The following is a 13,689-nucleotide window of genomic DNA, read 5'->3' on the forward strand; positions in this document are numbered from 1 at the left end:
ACGTTTAGGGATCCACAGTGAAGTTAGCAACGCTTAGCAACAATAAATATGCAATATCCGGTTACACTTTCAAGATAAAACGTAACGTTTCGATACATTGCCATGTTGAAACGCGCATAATTAAAGTCGTGAAACGTTGCAGTTTCGTTAGGTTTAGGCACAGAAAGTACTTGGTTGGGTTTAGGCAACAAAACTACTTGGTTAGGGTTAGGAAAAGATCATGGTTTGGGTTAAAATAGCTATGTATGTCAATTAAGACTTAAGTTAACTAACGTTAATGTCAATTTACCTCACTCGCCTAAATAAAAACATTTAATGTTTTGTTTCGCACGGGACACAAACCCTGTTCTCCTGCTTCAAGGTCTGGTTGAAGGTTCTGGCCCTCTATCCACCCCAATCACCTCCTTACTTCGTCTTTTCTCTTAAATATCATACTTTCCTTTTACCATCAAAAACTGACACAACAGGGCTTCCCTCAATACGTCGAACTATGACGTCAAAGGGATCCCTAGTGCGTCACAAACTGACGATTATGGCTCTTGACCAAGCGTCCATATGTGACGACTTGGGAGTGAGAAAAGTTTAAGGCAGTGATGAATATAAGAGCCATCCATCCATCGTCAACCGCTTATCCTGTGTACGGGTGTTGCGGTTGAATATAAGATATATATTGTAATATGGTATATGAAAGACATATATACTATATATAAATATAAAAATAGATTCTCTTGGTTTATTATGACTGCACCACAACTGTGCAAAGAAGACTACTTTTGGTTGTCTTGGGTTAGCGGAAGTCATAGAGGCATTTCAGTTTACTTATCTCTGGCTGAAGCCATGAGATTTATTCTCTGGTAATTTTAAAGTAGTTCTTTCTTTGCTCAACATTATACATTTACAGTATCTAAACTGACTGAGATCGTATCTGCTTTTCTCCGTTAGTGTGGTGATGCTGTCATGGCTGCTGCTTATTGGAGAGATTCAGGCAAGCGCTAAATGTAAGACTACAAAGTACAGTGAAGTCATTCACCTTGTGGTTGTGACACAGAAATTGATATCTTAATTTTTCAAAGGAGAGTATAGATGAGTTTATTATTTAGTTGGTTACCATTAGCTTCCTATCATGGATTTGAGCCTGGAATTTGGGACATGAGCTACCAGCCCAAGGGCGTCACTTTGTGTTGAAAAGTGGTGGGGACATGAGGGCTCAGTTTAGGGGTTTGATGATACACTTAGGTCATGAGACGTGACATTGTATGAGAACCACACAAGAAGATTTTTAACCTTATTTTGAAGAAATATGAAATGCTGAAATATATGTGGGGGTTCATGGGGTCCCTCCCGCAGAAAATTGGAGCATTAAACACTTAGTTTCCTACATTCTAGAGACATTTTCTGCTCCAATTTACAGTGGAAATGTCTTTATTTAAGAAACAAAAAAATCAGCTAGCAGGTGACAATTCAGAAATATAAAAATACAACAGAATATAACACTGGACAATGCACATTTGTTTCTTCTGTATTTAAATTGCATTGCATGTTTCCTTATTGTGCAAATAAACCTTTCATTTCTTGCTACAAGCTATTTTCGGGACCATTTTTAACAAATGCTTTCAAAAAGTGATGGGAACAAAATCAGCCATTTCAAAATGTGGTGGGGACATGTCCCCAACGTCCCCAGTGTAAATGACCCCAGTGTACCAGCCCCAGTCTCCCAGCTACCAACCTCAGCCCCAGGTTCCCAGTTATTGGCAGAAGTCTCGCTACTGGCCACAACCCATGCCCAGGCCTCGGCCCCTGCAGTCTTGCTACAAGCACAAGCCCCAACAGCCCTATAACCTGCCAAAGCCGTGGTCCGTGTCCCAGCAGCATCACTATCAGCTCAAACTTCAGCCCCAGGTGCCCAGCTACCAGCCAAACAGTGATGAAAGTGTACAGAAAGTGTACTTGGAGGATTCAGTGGGGTGGGTTTACATAATGGTACACTTTTTCTTGTAGTTCATTTCTAAATTGAAGATAGTTCTCATGGCATTGTGAGTTTGACTTTTAGACAGTGGGACCCATCTCCCGTGGAAGCAAAGGAATATTTGGCTACAACCTCAACTAGAACATAAGGCATAGACTAAAGGGGAAGTGTAGTTCCAAGTTAGTTCCTGCTCTATATGAATGCTTAAATGTTAAGCTTTATTCATTGTTCAAAGTTAAACCCACTGATTGCTCGTGTCATTTCAGATGATATCTCTGACGTGTTTCAATTGATGGGACTTGTTGAGTTTACACTTGTGCCATGACAGTCTTTAGATAAATAAAAAATGTATTTTACACTACATTGGTCTGGAAATCTAACTGAACATTAAGTGTTTTTTGTGCCACACCTTGTAAAGCCTTGAAGGGTTTTGGCCATTTAAAACCAGCCTATAAAATCAACAAGGGCTTGAAGGTACGGAGCAGGTGTTGCGCTAGGGTAACTTTCTAATAGGAAATGTGCTCCACACTGCATTTTCAGCCTGCCACAAAAACTGGTTTCTGGCTTCCTTGTATCTAGGAATTCTTAAAGCTTAGGCCTTAAAGTGGAATGAGTCTTCAGTACACTTTCAGTTTTAATGTATAATACACAAGGTAGATACAGGATACACTAATTCTTCATCACTTGAATTAGCTCAAACTAGGTTTGACTACCACAATATGTACAGTGACACAATAACTTAGTCACTGTTAAGAGATTTTGACATGCCGCTTATACCGTATTTTTTCTAGTTCTGCAACTATTAGTGGATTAATCAATCGGAAAAAATAAATCTGCAATTATTTTTGATGGATTTATTGTAAACATCTTTCAAGCAAAAATTTAAAGTTGAGAAAAACTCTTTTTCCTTTAAAAATAGCACTATTACAGAGCATGTTTACCAACACAGACATGTTTTTTTTTAACATGAGTAATCTGAGGTGAGCGAAAAACAACAACAAAAAAACCTCAATCTCAAAAATCTGTTTTGTGAGTTGTTGAGGGGAAACTTGCTAACATGTCTTGGCAATGTCACATGTGGGCATTTATTCAAACTCCTGGGAAAGGATGAAAGGACAACATTGTAAGTGGGGGATATGTGTTGTATCAGCCCTTCTCCAATGTTGAGAGATGGTTTTTCTGCTCTGGTGTACAGTTGTTGGTTTCAAGTGAATAAAAAAAACAGAACAGAACTTCAGTTTTGTGTTCAAAAGTTACCTGTGACTAATGTCAAACATGTTTAGGCTGACAACTTTGGTCTTCTTACAGAAATTCTGAACACACCAGGACTCATGTCATCAGCAAAAAAAGAAATGTCCCTTTTTCAGGACACTGTAAACATCCAAATAACTTTACAGAACTTTACTGTAAGGTTTGTAAACAGAATCAAACAATCACTGAACATGCACCTGTGGAACAGTCGTTAAGACACTAACAGTGTACAGACTGCAGCCAATTAAGATCACAATTACAAAAACTTCATCTGCATGAACGTGCCTTAGACATGCTGCAAGGAGGCAGAGGACTGCAAATGTGGCCTGGACAATATTCTGAGAAAGGCTGGACTGAGGTCTTCTAGGCCTGTTGTAAGGCAAGTCAATAACAGACATCAATGGCAACCTCTGGGCACAAACCTAGCTTTGCTGGACCAGACAGGACTGGCAAAAAGTGCTCTTGACTGACGTGGCTTTGACTCACTAGGGGTGATGGTCGGACTAATGCTGTGATTTACAGGGAAGACATCCTCTTCCCTCATGTGGTATCCTTGAGGGCTAGGGCCACTCCCCCCAGAAATGTCCGGGAACTTGCATGTGCTTTGGTGGAAGAGTGGGATAACATCTCACAGCAAGAACTGGCAAATCGGGGGCAGTTGATGAGCAGGAGATGCGCTGCAGTACTTTATGCAGCTGGAGGCCACACTGGAAACTTTTGATTTTAACTTCCCTTTGTTCAGGGATACATATTCAATTAATTCAGTTTATGTCTTAGTTGTTGAATTTTTATGATTACACATGTTGAGTTTGCTGAAAACATGCGATTTTTTGTACCACACCATGTACCACACCATGCACGCATGTGCTGAATAGTCCAAATTCCTACTTTCACTGCAGTCCTTAAATGCAGCATAAGAGCCGCCCAGCTCTACCGGATTTCAGCCGGTAGTTAGTCGGTCTTTGCCAGTGACAGTCATCCCTTAAACCTTCGGGACCCCCTGGATTTTCCACCTGTCTCACACCTGTACATTGTGTTTATGACAGGGTGGGATGAAGCGGGAAGTAAACGACATTTAGGAGTAGTCTAAATGACTGCTGTGCAACAGGCAACTGGGCTGCAAACTCACTAAAGGCTCATCGGCTTTGGAGGAACTGTTGCACAAAATCCCGCTGCGATGTCCCTGCTGTGTGTCAGAGGTAAGATCTCACTTCACAGCTGCAGGTTGTTCTGTTTTTTTAAAATAATGAAATGAATATAGAAACGGGAAAATGGCAACAAAAAGTAAAGCCTAGCCCCTGACCTGTTCTGCTTGCATTGAATTAGTTAATGCTGTACAAGATTTTAGTTTTGTTGTGTCCTAGATTATAGGAAAAACCAGTTCGGTAAAGTTGGAAATATATATCTTATCACAGTGATAACGAATGTAAGGATACAAACACAAACAGGCGGGAATAATCTACGGAGAATATAATGAATGTTGAGGCAGTCTTATCTGCCTCATTCCACCACTAACACGTAGGTGATGAGAACAGGGATCCTGTTATTAATCAGTGAAGCTGCTTCTCTTAAGAGACCCATAACGTGTGAGCTAAACCTCGTGTGGCTAGTAAACCTCGTGTGGCTAGTAACAATTACAGTTTAAGATTTACCTCCAACTGTGTTACATTCAGCGGCCTGAGTGAGATCATGATGGAAACTCAGTCAATTTTATTCTCTGTTCTGACATAACAAGTGGATAGTAGGAAACAGACCAAATAACTAAACTGTACCAAAAGTAACACACAGGCACAGTTACACAGATACTGATCACAGTTATACCAAGGTCTAAGAATTTTGTGTTTGTTTTATATGAAGGGCAATGACACTATTTGGAGTTTCTATTTGATTGCAATTGGAAGGGTTAGAAAAATTCATGTCTTTACAGTAAATTGTTGTTCGCCCTTTTAATTGTTAAATATCTGATATTGTTGGAACATGTTTCTTGGAGAATTTGTTTTAGAAAAGAAAATCCTTCATAATAGGAGTGAAAAAGAACTACATACAACCTAAAAAAAGACTTAATGCCATATATCAGCCATACTGATCAGCCGATATTCTTATAGCAGATATATTATGTTGGCCAATAAGCAATAAGAAATTGCAGTACAGAAATGCTACAGATACTTTTAGGTTAATTGAGAAAACAGTGTTTTCATCAAAAAGCACATACAAGTTTATATTATAACTGTAAAAAGACCTGCTCAGTAACACCCACATTTAAAGGATCCATATCAAAATCAGCTGACACATTGTTAGGAGATTTTTGAACTTAAAAATCCAGGTTTAGTCGGGGTAAAGAGAGAAAGTGTTATTTACAAGTAAACAATTAAAGTGTGAAATGTGATCCAAGCAGGGTCATGTGCGTGAATGTATGAGCATGAAGTAAAGCTGAGCTGTGATTTTGGCTGTTAGGATGCATTTTGACATAATGATTACAAGATTCCTTCCTGAGCAGCTGTACAGTTGTTCTCCGATGCAACAGCAGTGTTTCCCCTAGGATTTTTTTCAAACTATGTCAGATTTGTGGCACACTATATTTTGCCTGTACCTTCTCTGTTCTTCTTTCACATTTTTACCGCTAAAGTTACTACTTCTTGATGGAGCTCGCTACAGTTTTGCTATATTCACATGGTGGGTGACGAGACCATGGATAGACCCCATGAAGTCTGTTGTAATTTTTCCAAAATTCTTGAATTCTTTTGAATTCTGTCTTTTAGAATTTAAGCGCATTTAGTCATCAGAAAGAGTGCATAATCATGTATTGGACGAATAAAATTCTAACAATTCAATAAGAAAATATTACAAATTGAATCAAAATCAATGTATTAGATTTATCATGCAAATGTGCATATAGAAATAATGCATGTGCAATTATTTACGGGGAAAATTCACAAATGTACTGCAACCACATGCTGAACACATGGTATAAGTGGGTTTGACCGAGGCTTCTCTCATGTGGGCACGACCTCCTTGTTTATTTAATGACGCATGTAACTTTTTAACATCTGACTCCGCCCACGCTGCCACCAAGTCTTCAACAAGCTTGCGTCTCGCATCTACTGATGTGGTTTCACTTCTGAGTTTGTTAAAGGGATGAGCTCTGGGGGGGCCGCGCCCCCAAAACAAGGGTAGGGGAAACACTGAACAGAATCATATTCTTCTGCTCCTTTTATGACAAGACTGAAGACTCTGAGCTGTAAATGTCTAATGGGTTAAAACTGGATTCATAACATAGGCTAATAATTGTCAAATTGTGGCTTTTGGGTTTTGAAACTAGGTTGTAAAAATCTTAAGCAACAACAAGTTTTACTTAGTTTACTGGTTGGATATATGCTGGACAACATAAACCAGAGGCTCGCAGGAATCTCTAAAGCTCCACTGAGACACTTAAAATACATTTCTGGGGGACACAAATGCTTGAATTTTTTTACAGTTCGTGTTGGATTAAAAGAATCTTCTGAAATATAAATAACGTATAAAAATACACTGCTCAAAAAATGAAGGGAACACTTAATCATCACAGTATAACATCAAGTCAGTTAAACGTCAGAGATATAATTCTGTACAGTCAGGAAGCATAAGCGAATCATTGTCCCTTGTTTTGGTGACAACAGGTGCACTGGAGAGGCAACAGCAAGACAACTCCCCCGAAAAGGGATGGTTTTGCAGGTGGTGACCACAGATGAATGTTCTCTCCTTATCCTTCCTGACTGATTGTTCTCTAGTTTTGCGTTTTTTTCTAGTGTCCTTGCTACTACTGTACTGGTAGCATGAGGCGGTCAGTGCAGTGTTACATGAGGGGACCTGGACAGGGCTGTAGAAGGGCATCAACCCAGCAGCAAGACAGAAGGGGCACAGCCAGAGACCTACATAATTACCTCCAGTAGCCTACTGATGCGCATGTTTCTGACCAAATTGTTAGGAACAGACTCCATGAGAGTGGCATGAGGGCCCAGCGTCCTCTAGTGGGATCTGTCCTCACAGACCAGTACCGTGCATCTTGATTGGCATTGGCCAGAGAACACCAGAATTGGCAGGTCCACCACTGGTGCTCCGTTCGTTCTCTTCAGAGATGAGAGCAGCTTCACACTGAGCCATGTGACGGACGTGAAAGAGTCTGGAGACGCCGTGGTGAGGGTCAAAGATGGTCAGGGGAGGCATAGGTTCCCTTAAGCAAGTCACTTGATCTGCAGCTGTTCGAAGTGAACTTGATCGGTGGCCTATTGCTGGAGACTGTGGTTGTACAGTGCAGGTGTGTAACTGAAAGAATAAGAAACAAGTTGTTGTTGAAAGCTAGCGTGTGTATACAGACAGATAAAGCTTAGTTAATTAAAGGTTAAAAACAGATGCATACACTGTCACCAGTTTATTTAACAGTTTGGCTCAATTCCAGATTACAAATTGCTCGTCTTTCACAGACACGCTGATTGATTTTCACACCATCAAACTATTGTCTGCCTATCTCTAACTCTCAGCCTCTGGCGTATTGTTTCTCACTGATCGTTTTTGACCGTTTCTCATCTTGTGGGTGTGAGTGATGCCTGAAGCTGAAAGGCCACCACCACCAAACTCGTCTATTACAGAATGATGAGATAGGGGTGAGGTCGGAGAGGTGGAGGAGGTGAAGCACAGCTGGGTTGCAGTGGGCTCAGCCAAGTGGAATTATATAAAAAAAAAAAGACAATAATTTTGTTTCATAGCTTGCACAGAGATTGATGGAGAGTGTGGCTCATGTTCTCCTGTATCAGTAAAACCTTTTGTGAATCTTGTACACACACACTTGAGTGTTTCATAGCAAACTGTTCCTGAGTCTTGCTGCACTCATCTGAGTTAGATATAGAGCTCGAGCTGGACGATGCAACGCAAAATATACATCAATACATCCCGTCAAAGTATTACTTTAACAATATACTGTATGGGAATTGCCACTGGCTCCTCATGGTTGCTTTAAAATAAACTTGTACGTAACTGTTTGTTTTGGTGGTGTTGACTTTGGCGGAATATTTTACACCAAGATCTATGTTTTCCAGACTTTTGATGTTGTTGTTATTTATGATCATCATCATTATTATCAACCTACAGGGTGTTTGCATTCACTAGCAACCGGGGAAGTAGCCTGATTGTCTTATACAATTTGTGAGGTTGTATTTTTTATATAGGAAGTCAAATACACAAGGTGTACTCAGGTGGTTTAAGACATAAGAACACTGTTGCTAGTCAACTGACGATAAAAACAGCCCTTTTCTACAATAGTGAATGATTTTGTGTTTTATGCATGTTTTTGTCATATCGTGAACAAGGCAAGGCTGGGCAGCTGTAGATTAGCTGGTATATTGGGCTGCTCAGTAATTGTAGGTTTGGTGATTTAATTCCCAACTCTTTCTGGCCACTTTTTAAGGTGTGCTCGAGCAAAACACTGAAGCCCAAATATCTCTCACTGTAGGGAAGAAAAATGTTGGTTGGTTGGTTAAAGAGACTTTCATTGGCTGAACTTTTTTCTTTTTTAAAATAGAAGCAGTACACTTCACAACTCTTGAAATCAGAGCTATCAGAATAGTTCTGTTTACAAAGGCGTGAATACCTCATCAGTGGGATTTTCAAATACATCATTTTGGGAACACAAGAACACGACCCCACACGCCAAAAGTGCAGTCACACTTTTAGGCCTGCTCGATAATGGCAGAAAACATAATCACAATTAATTTAGTCAGTACTGACATCACGATTGTTTAACATTATGCAGGAGACTCCCTCCCTCTCCCAAGTTTGTCCTTGTCATTGTTGCCAAGTACGTGCTCATAGTGGGAAATGTTGTGTCTCTGTAAATAATAGTGTGTGTGTGTGTGTGTGTGTGTGTGTGTGTGTAAATAAGATTTAATAGAAATATGAATTTATTTAACTTTTTTCATTTTATTATATTTATCCAGCCACCACTGGCTTGACCTCTGTAAAGGAAAGGGGTACGCTGGATTTAAGTTATCCTTTATTGATCCCAGTCTGGAAATTCGTTCTCTGCACTTAACCGATCGTAAGATGGGTGATTTAGAACACAGGACAATATGGCACGATAATCATTTTGTCATGATTATCTTGTTTTCATAATTGTTGGAAGCCAAAATCATAATTGAAAATAAAATTCGATTAATCACCCAGCCCTGCACACTAGTACAGATTTCTGAGAATAAGTCTTTCTTTCACCTGAGTTAAAGTCTATGCAATTTTACAACTGTGTTTCATGTTTCAGTGTGAAACTTCAGCCATCACTTTTGTTAAACCTTGACCATGCAAATTCACATGGTCAGCCATGCGAATTGTGTGCCATCACTGTGTTTTTTGTGTGCCAGTGTGCCATCATCTTGTTATCATGGACCATCACGTCCTGATATACAACATGGGATTGTCTGGCTTCTTCTGTGTTTTGTTGTGTATATGATTTGCACTGCTTTTGTTATTTTGCACGAATAAAGGGGGAAAAGTGGAGCTCTCTCATACACTGTTTTCAAGTCATGATTTCTCCGCTCAGTATTTATTTATTATTAAGTAGGGGTGGGGGGAAAAATCGATACAGCATAGTATCGTGATATTTGCCATGGCAATACTGTATCGATACATGGACGCCAAGTATCAATATTTTATTATATAAATTGCAGATGGGACTTTTTGGTACTAGAATAATAAAATCTATTGCTTTTTTAGTCCTCTAGAAAACTTAACAGGACCATTGGACTGGACTGAAAACGTGATATGAACAAACAGAGAAATGTATCTTTTTAGATAAACAGATGTTAACAAAGTTTGACTTTAGGGACCTAATTGGAAGGTGGAAAAAGGTAATAAATTGCAATATATCTCAATATATTTAAAATCGCAATAATATTGAATCGCAACATAAATATCGTGATAATATCGTATCGTGGGGCTTCTGGTGATTCCCACCCCTTATTATAAGTCGGACCTGTGACATCACATTCAGTTAGTTCACATGCACTTTAGTAACCAAGTTACTGTAAAGCTGTGTCTGCGTGCAGCTGGTCAGTAATTAGATTTCTCCTCAACCTTATTTTGATCCATGGCTTACTAATTTCAAGTGCAGTAGTAACTGCTGTCAGTTTCCCGGTCTGTAGTCTTTTGTCACCAACATACTTGTAAAAAGCATCCAGTTACCTGTATACATGGCTTACAAATCTGCATTCTCTGAGAGAAATTTACCTGAGGAAATAGTTAATACTTAAACCAGGTTTCTCATTTACATGACAGTTGAGAAATCAGCTCACTGGAGTCAGCCGACTATAACCTGAATACTTAAATGCATGTAAACGCACTGATGTTGGCCTCAACTGTGGTCCACTTTGCTTTACCCGAAGGCTTATTTGATGGGCACAGACAAATGACCTATTTTGTCATTGAGGTATGAAAATTCAAACATAGACAAGTCTACTGGCAGCAGAGCGTCATATTTTAGAAATGACTTATATTACAGCAAACTCTAATCTTAGACTAAAGCTGATGTTACACGGGGGCAATTTTTGAGCAATGTTGCTGGTGGCAAGTCTGTTTTAAACGGATAGTGACCGGCTTGGCGGGTTGCGGAGTGATGGGGGAAGGGGATTACAGTAGTAATCTTTACTCATTACCATTGACGGCAACATTGTCCAGTACTGTTATTCTAAAAGTTGCTCCGTGTTATCAGCTTAAGAAGTTGTATGAACACATTATCCAGGCTAAAAGTAACATGGCTGCCAAAATCAGGAAGGACAGCTGGCAAATAATTGCAAATGTTTGAATGTTCAAGTTAACAGGCCTAATATCATTGCCCCATCATTAGGGCACAATTAGATCTGACTATAATTACATTTGTGTATTCCCTTAAATGAACGCGTTGCTTAGATGTTTTCTCATGGTGGATGATAATTTTAGCCTTTAGCCTTCTTTCAGCTGCAACGGCTGTGTGTTTTTGACATTGAATGGAGAACTGATTGGTCAGTAGGCAGTGTTTTTAGAGAGTTGATCTCTTATCTGGAACATAACCTGCACCGGAGCAGGTTGGCCATTAACATAGGTTACCATGGCGATGTACCCCTGTATGAAGTGAACCACTGTCGTAGGACTATTACCCGGCTAACGTCAAATCCTGCTTCGTAATATACAGGCCCCTGACCTCCTCCCTTCCTGACTTTTTTTGCTGTACAATAAAGTCACTTGACTTCCTCTTTTGCTTCCATCACAATTACTACGTCCACTAGAGGGATTCGACATTTTGAGGCACTTAACTGAAACAAGAGACATTTTTTGTTATGCAATTCTGCCTGATATGAAGTTTATTGAACATTTTGACAGATCGTTTTGATCCCCTTATCCTCCTGACGAATAGCAAACGTGTTTGACCAAAGGCAGACTTTCTGTTTGTAACCCTGGCATAGCAGTTGTGCCCACTGGTTAAAGAAAAAACAGACTTTCTATCTCATTGAGGGAAATGCAGTCAAACCAGAAGAGTGGCATCCTAGTTTCTTGTGAGTTGTAATACTTTTCAGACGCTATTTTCCTCCTTCCTTATTCTTTGTTGTGTCGAGGGCCCTCAGAGCCTGCATGGTGGCTGGCAGTCCTCTGAAGAGAGTGAATGACTGCCGAATGAAAACCCGAGGATGGGAGGACACAGTCTGACAGCTCTGTCAGTACCCACACTCAAGCTATTTCTAGATAGCAATTAGCAGTGGAATAAATGCATTCAGGAATGGTATTGAATAATTAGCAGTTTTGTACTGTGAAGAAATAGCATTAGGAGAAATTATACTGCATGGGAGATAAATACATGCAGGTGGACTTCTGGTCATTTCGGGACAGCAGCTAGAGATTCAATCTCTTCTTCATTTGTGGAGGTCAGCATAAAAACAGGAGCTTGTGTACTTTTTATTTTGTAATGCAAGATAAACGCCTGGTGTGGATTCATGAAGGTAATAACTGAAAGCATTTTGTAGGCCACCAGATGCCATAGGTAAGGAGAGTAGGTAAGGACAGACAGTTCAGCAAACACAGCGGCGCACTGTGCTGGAATGACAGAGACACAAGTAAAGCTTCAGCGGCCCATCTGGGGAAAGGAGGGTAGGGATAGAGGGGGAATAATCCCCTGGCCATCTGCTGCTTTTGCTGTCCTGTGTGTGTCTGGCTGTGAATCACATGGGGCAGGGAATTCACTTCCTTCTTCTCATTCCCTCCTTTTCATGATAATGCTACTTCCTGTTATCAGACTCCCCTGCCTCTGACAGCCTCCCCGTACTCTTAATCTTTGCTGACTTTTTCTTCAGAAGTACTCAAAGTGCTCCTGTCCTGGGCAACTTTGAAACTGTGATAAATAAAGACTTTATTACAGATAAATACAGACACATGTTCTTTGTGTTCAGTGCTAATTAGAAAATGCTAGCATGCTAATAACCTAAACTAAGATGGTGACAAAACATAAGCATAGTCATTGGGAGCTGGTTAGCATGCTGACAATAGCATTTAGCTCAGAGTATTACTGTGCTGATGTACAGACAGGAATCGCAGCGGTCTCCTCATCTCCTCAGTAAAGTGATGGGCACTATCGGCAGCTGTTTGTCTGTTGTCCACAAAGACATGCTTGAGCACCGACGCCCTCGGGGTCAGCATGCGATTTTCGTGCAAAATGCAAAGGAAAAAAAAATGTCTGAAACTAGTATTGCATCACTCTATCCATTCTACACACCTCTGTGAAGCCAGGAGGCTCAGCCAGAACGTCAAACCAACCATTTTTATCTATACCAAACACACATCAAACACCAAGTATCTAAATGAACTTGTATCACAACATAAATCGCTCAGTAATCACTGTACATGGCTGCAGTTATTGCCTTCTAGATATCTCTCATCTCATCCTACACCGCAGTCTGACCAAAGAAAGCTCAGCTCCAGCTCTGATCAGCTGTGTAACTCATATGACCAAATTCACAGAGTTATTAGCCGGATAATAATAACAACAAAGGCACCAATATTAGGGTTGGGCCGATAGACAATGCCATCATCCATATTCGATGGCTGCCAATGGTTGAGCAGGCATCGTGATTGTAAAACCCCACCCCCTGGCAAAAAAAAGTTTTTCACATAATACCTCCATGTGAAAGCAGGTTTTAACCCCCCCTATTATTATTATTATTATTATTATTATTATAAATTTATAATATTGTTGAAAAAAGAGGCCTGAAAAAAGATTAACTAATCATATTTGTTGAAAAAGATAATAGTTTTAAATATTCCAACTAAGACATGTGAAGTGATCCACTGTTTGGCATCAAGTGTTTGTCACATTCTGACCATAAAGAGAAGTTTAACCACATAATTAACCATCTGGTTTCTTCAATTTTCACTCAGGAACAAAAATCTGCCATTAAACTTGAAAGAAATATTTATTTGACATT

General features: G+C 39.9%; 1 protein-coding gene across 1 annotated transcript in view; it reads left to right on the forward strand.

Annotated features, from left to right (window-relative positions):
- The first annotated feature begins 4,088 nt into the window (after positions 1–4,088).
- Positions 4,089–13,689, forward strand: part of LOC119891218 (protein unc-13 homolog B-like) — a 176,826-nt gene continuing 167,225 nt past the window's right edge. Inside the window, exon 1 of the mRNA XM_038702597.1 lies at positions 4,089–4,416. Within this exon, the coding sequence (XP_038558525.1) occupies positions 4,395–4,416 (22 nt within the window). The 5' untranslated portion in view covers positions 4,089–4,394. The remainder of the gene's footprint in view (positions 4,417–13,689) is intronic.

This window comes from Micropterus salmoides, unplaced genomic scaffold (assembly GCF_014851395.1).
Source record: "Micropterus salmoides isolate LMB-PRFRI ecotype aquatic unplaced genomic scaffold, ASM1485139v1 Ms_hic_scaffold_7, whole genome shotgun sequence".
Taxonomy (NCBI): Eukaryota; Metazoa; Chordata; class Actinopteri; order Centrarchiformes; family Centrarchidae; genus Micropterus; species Micropterus salmoides.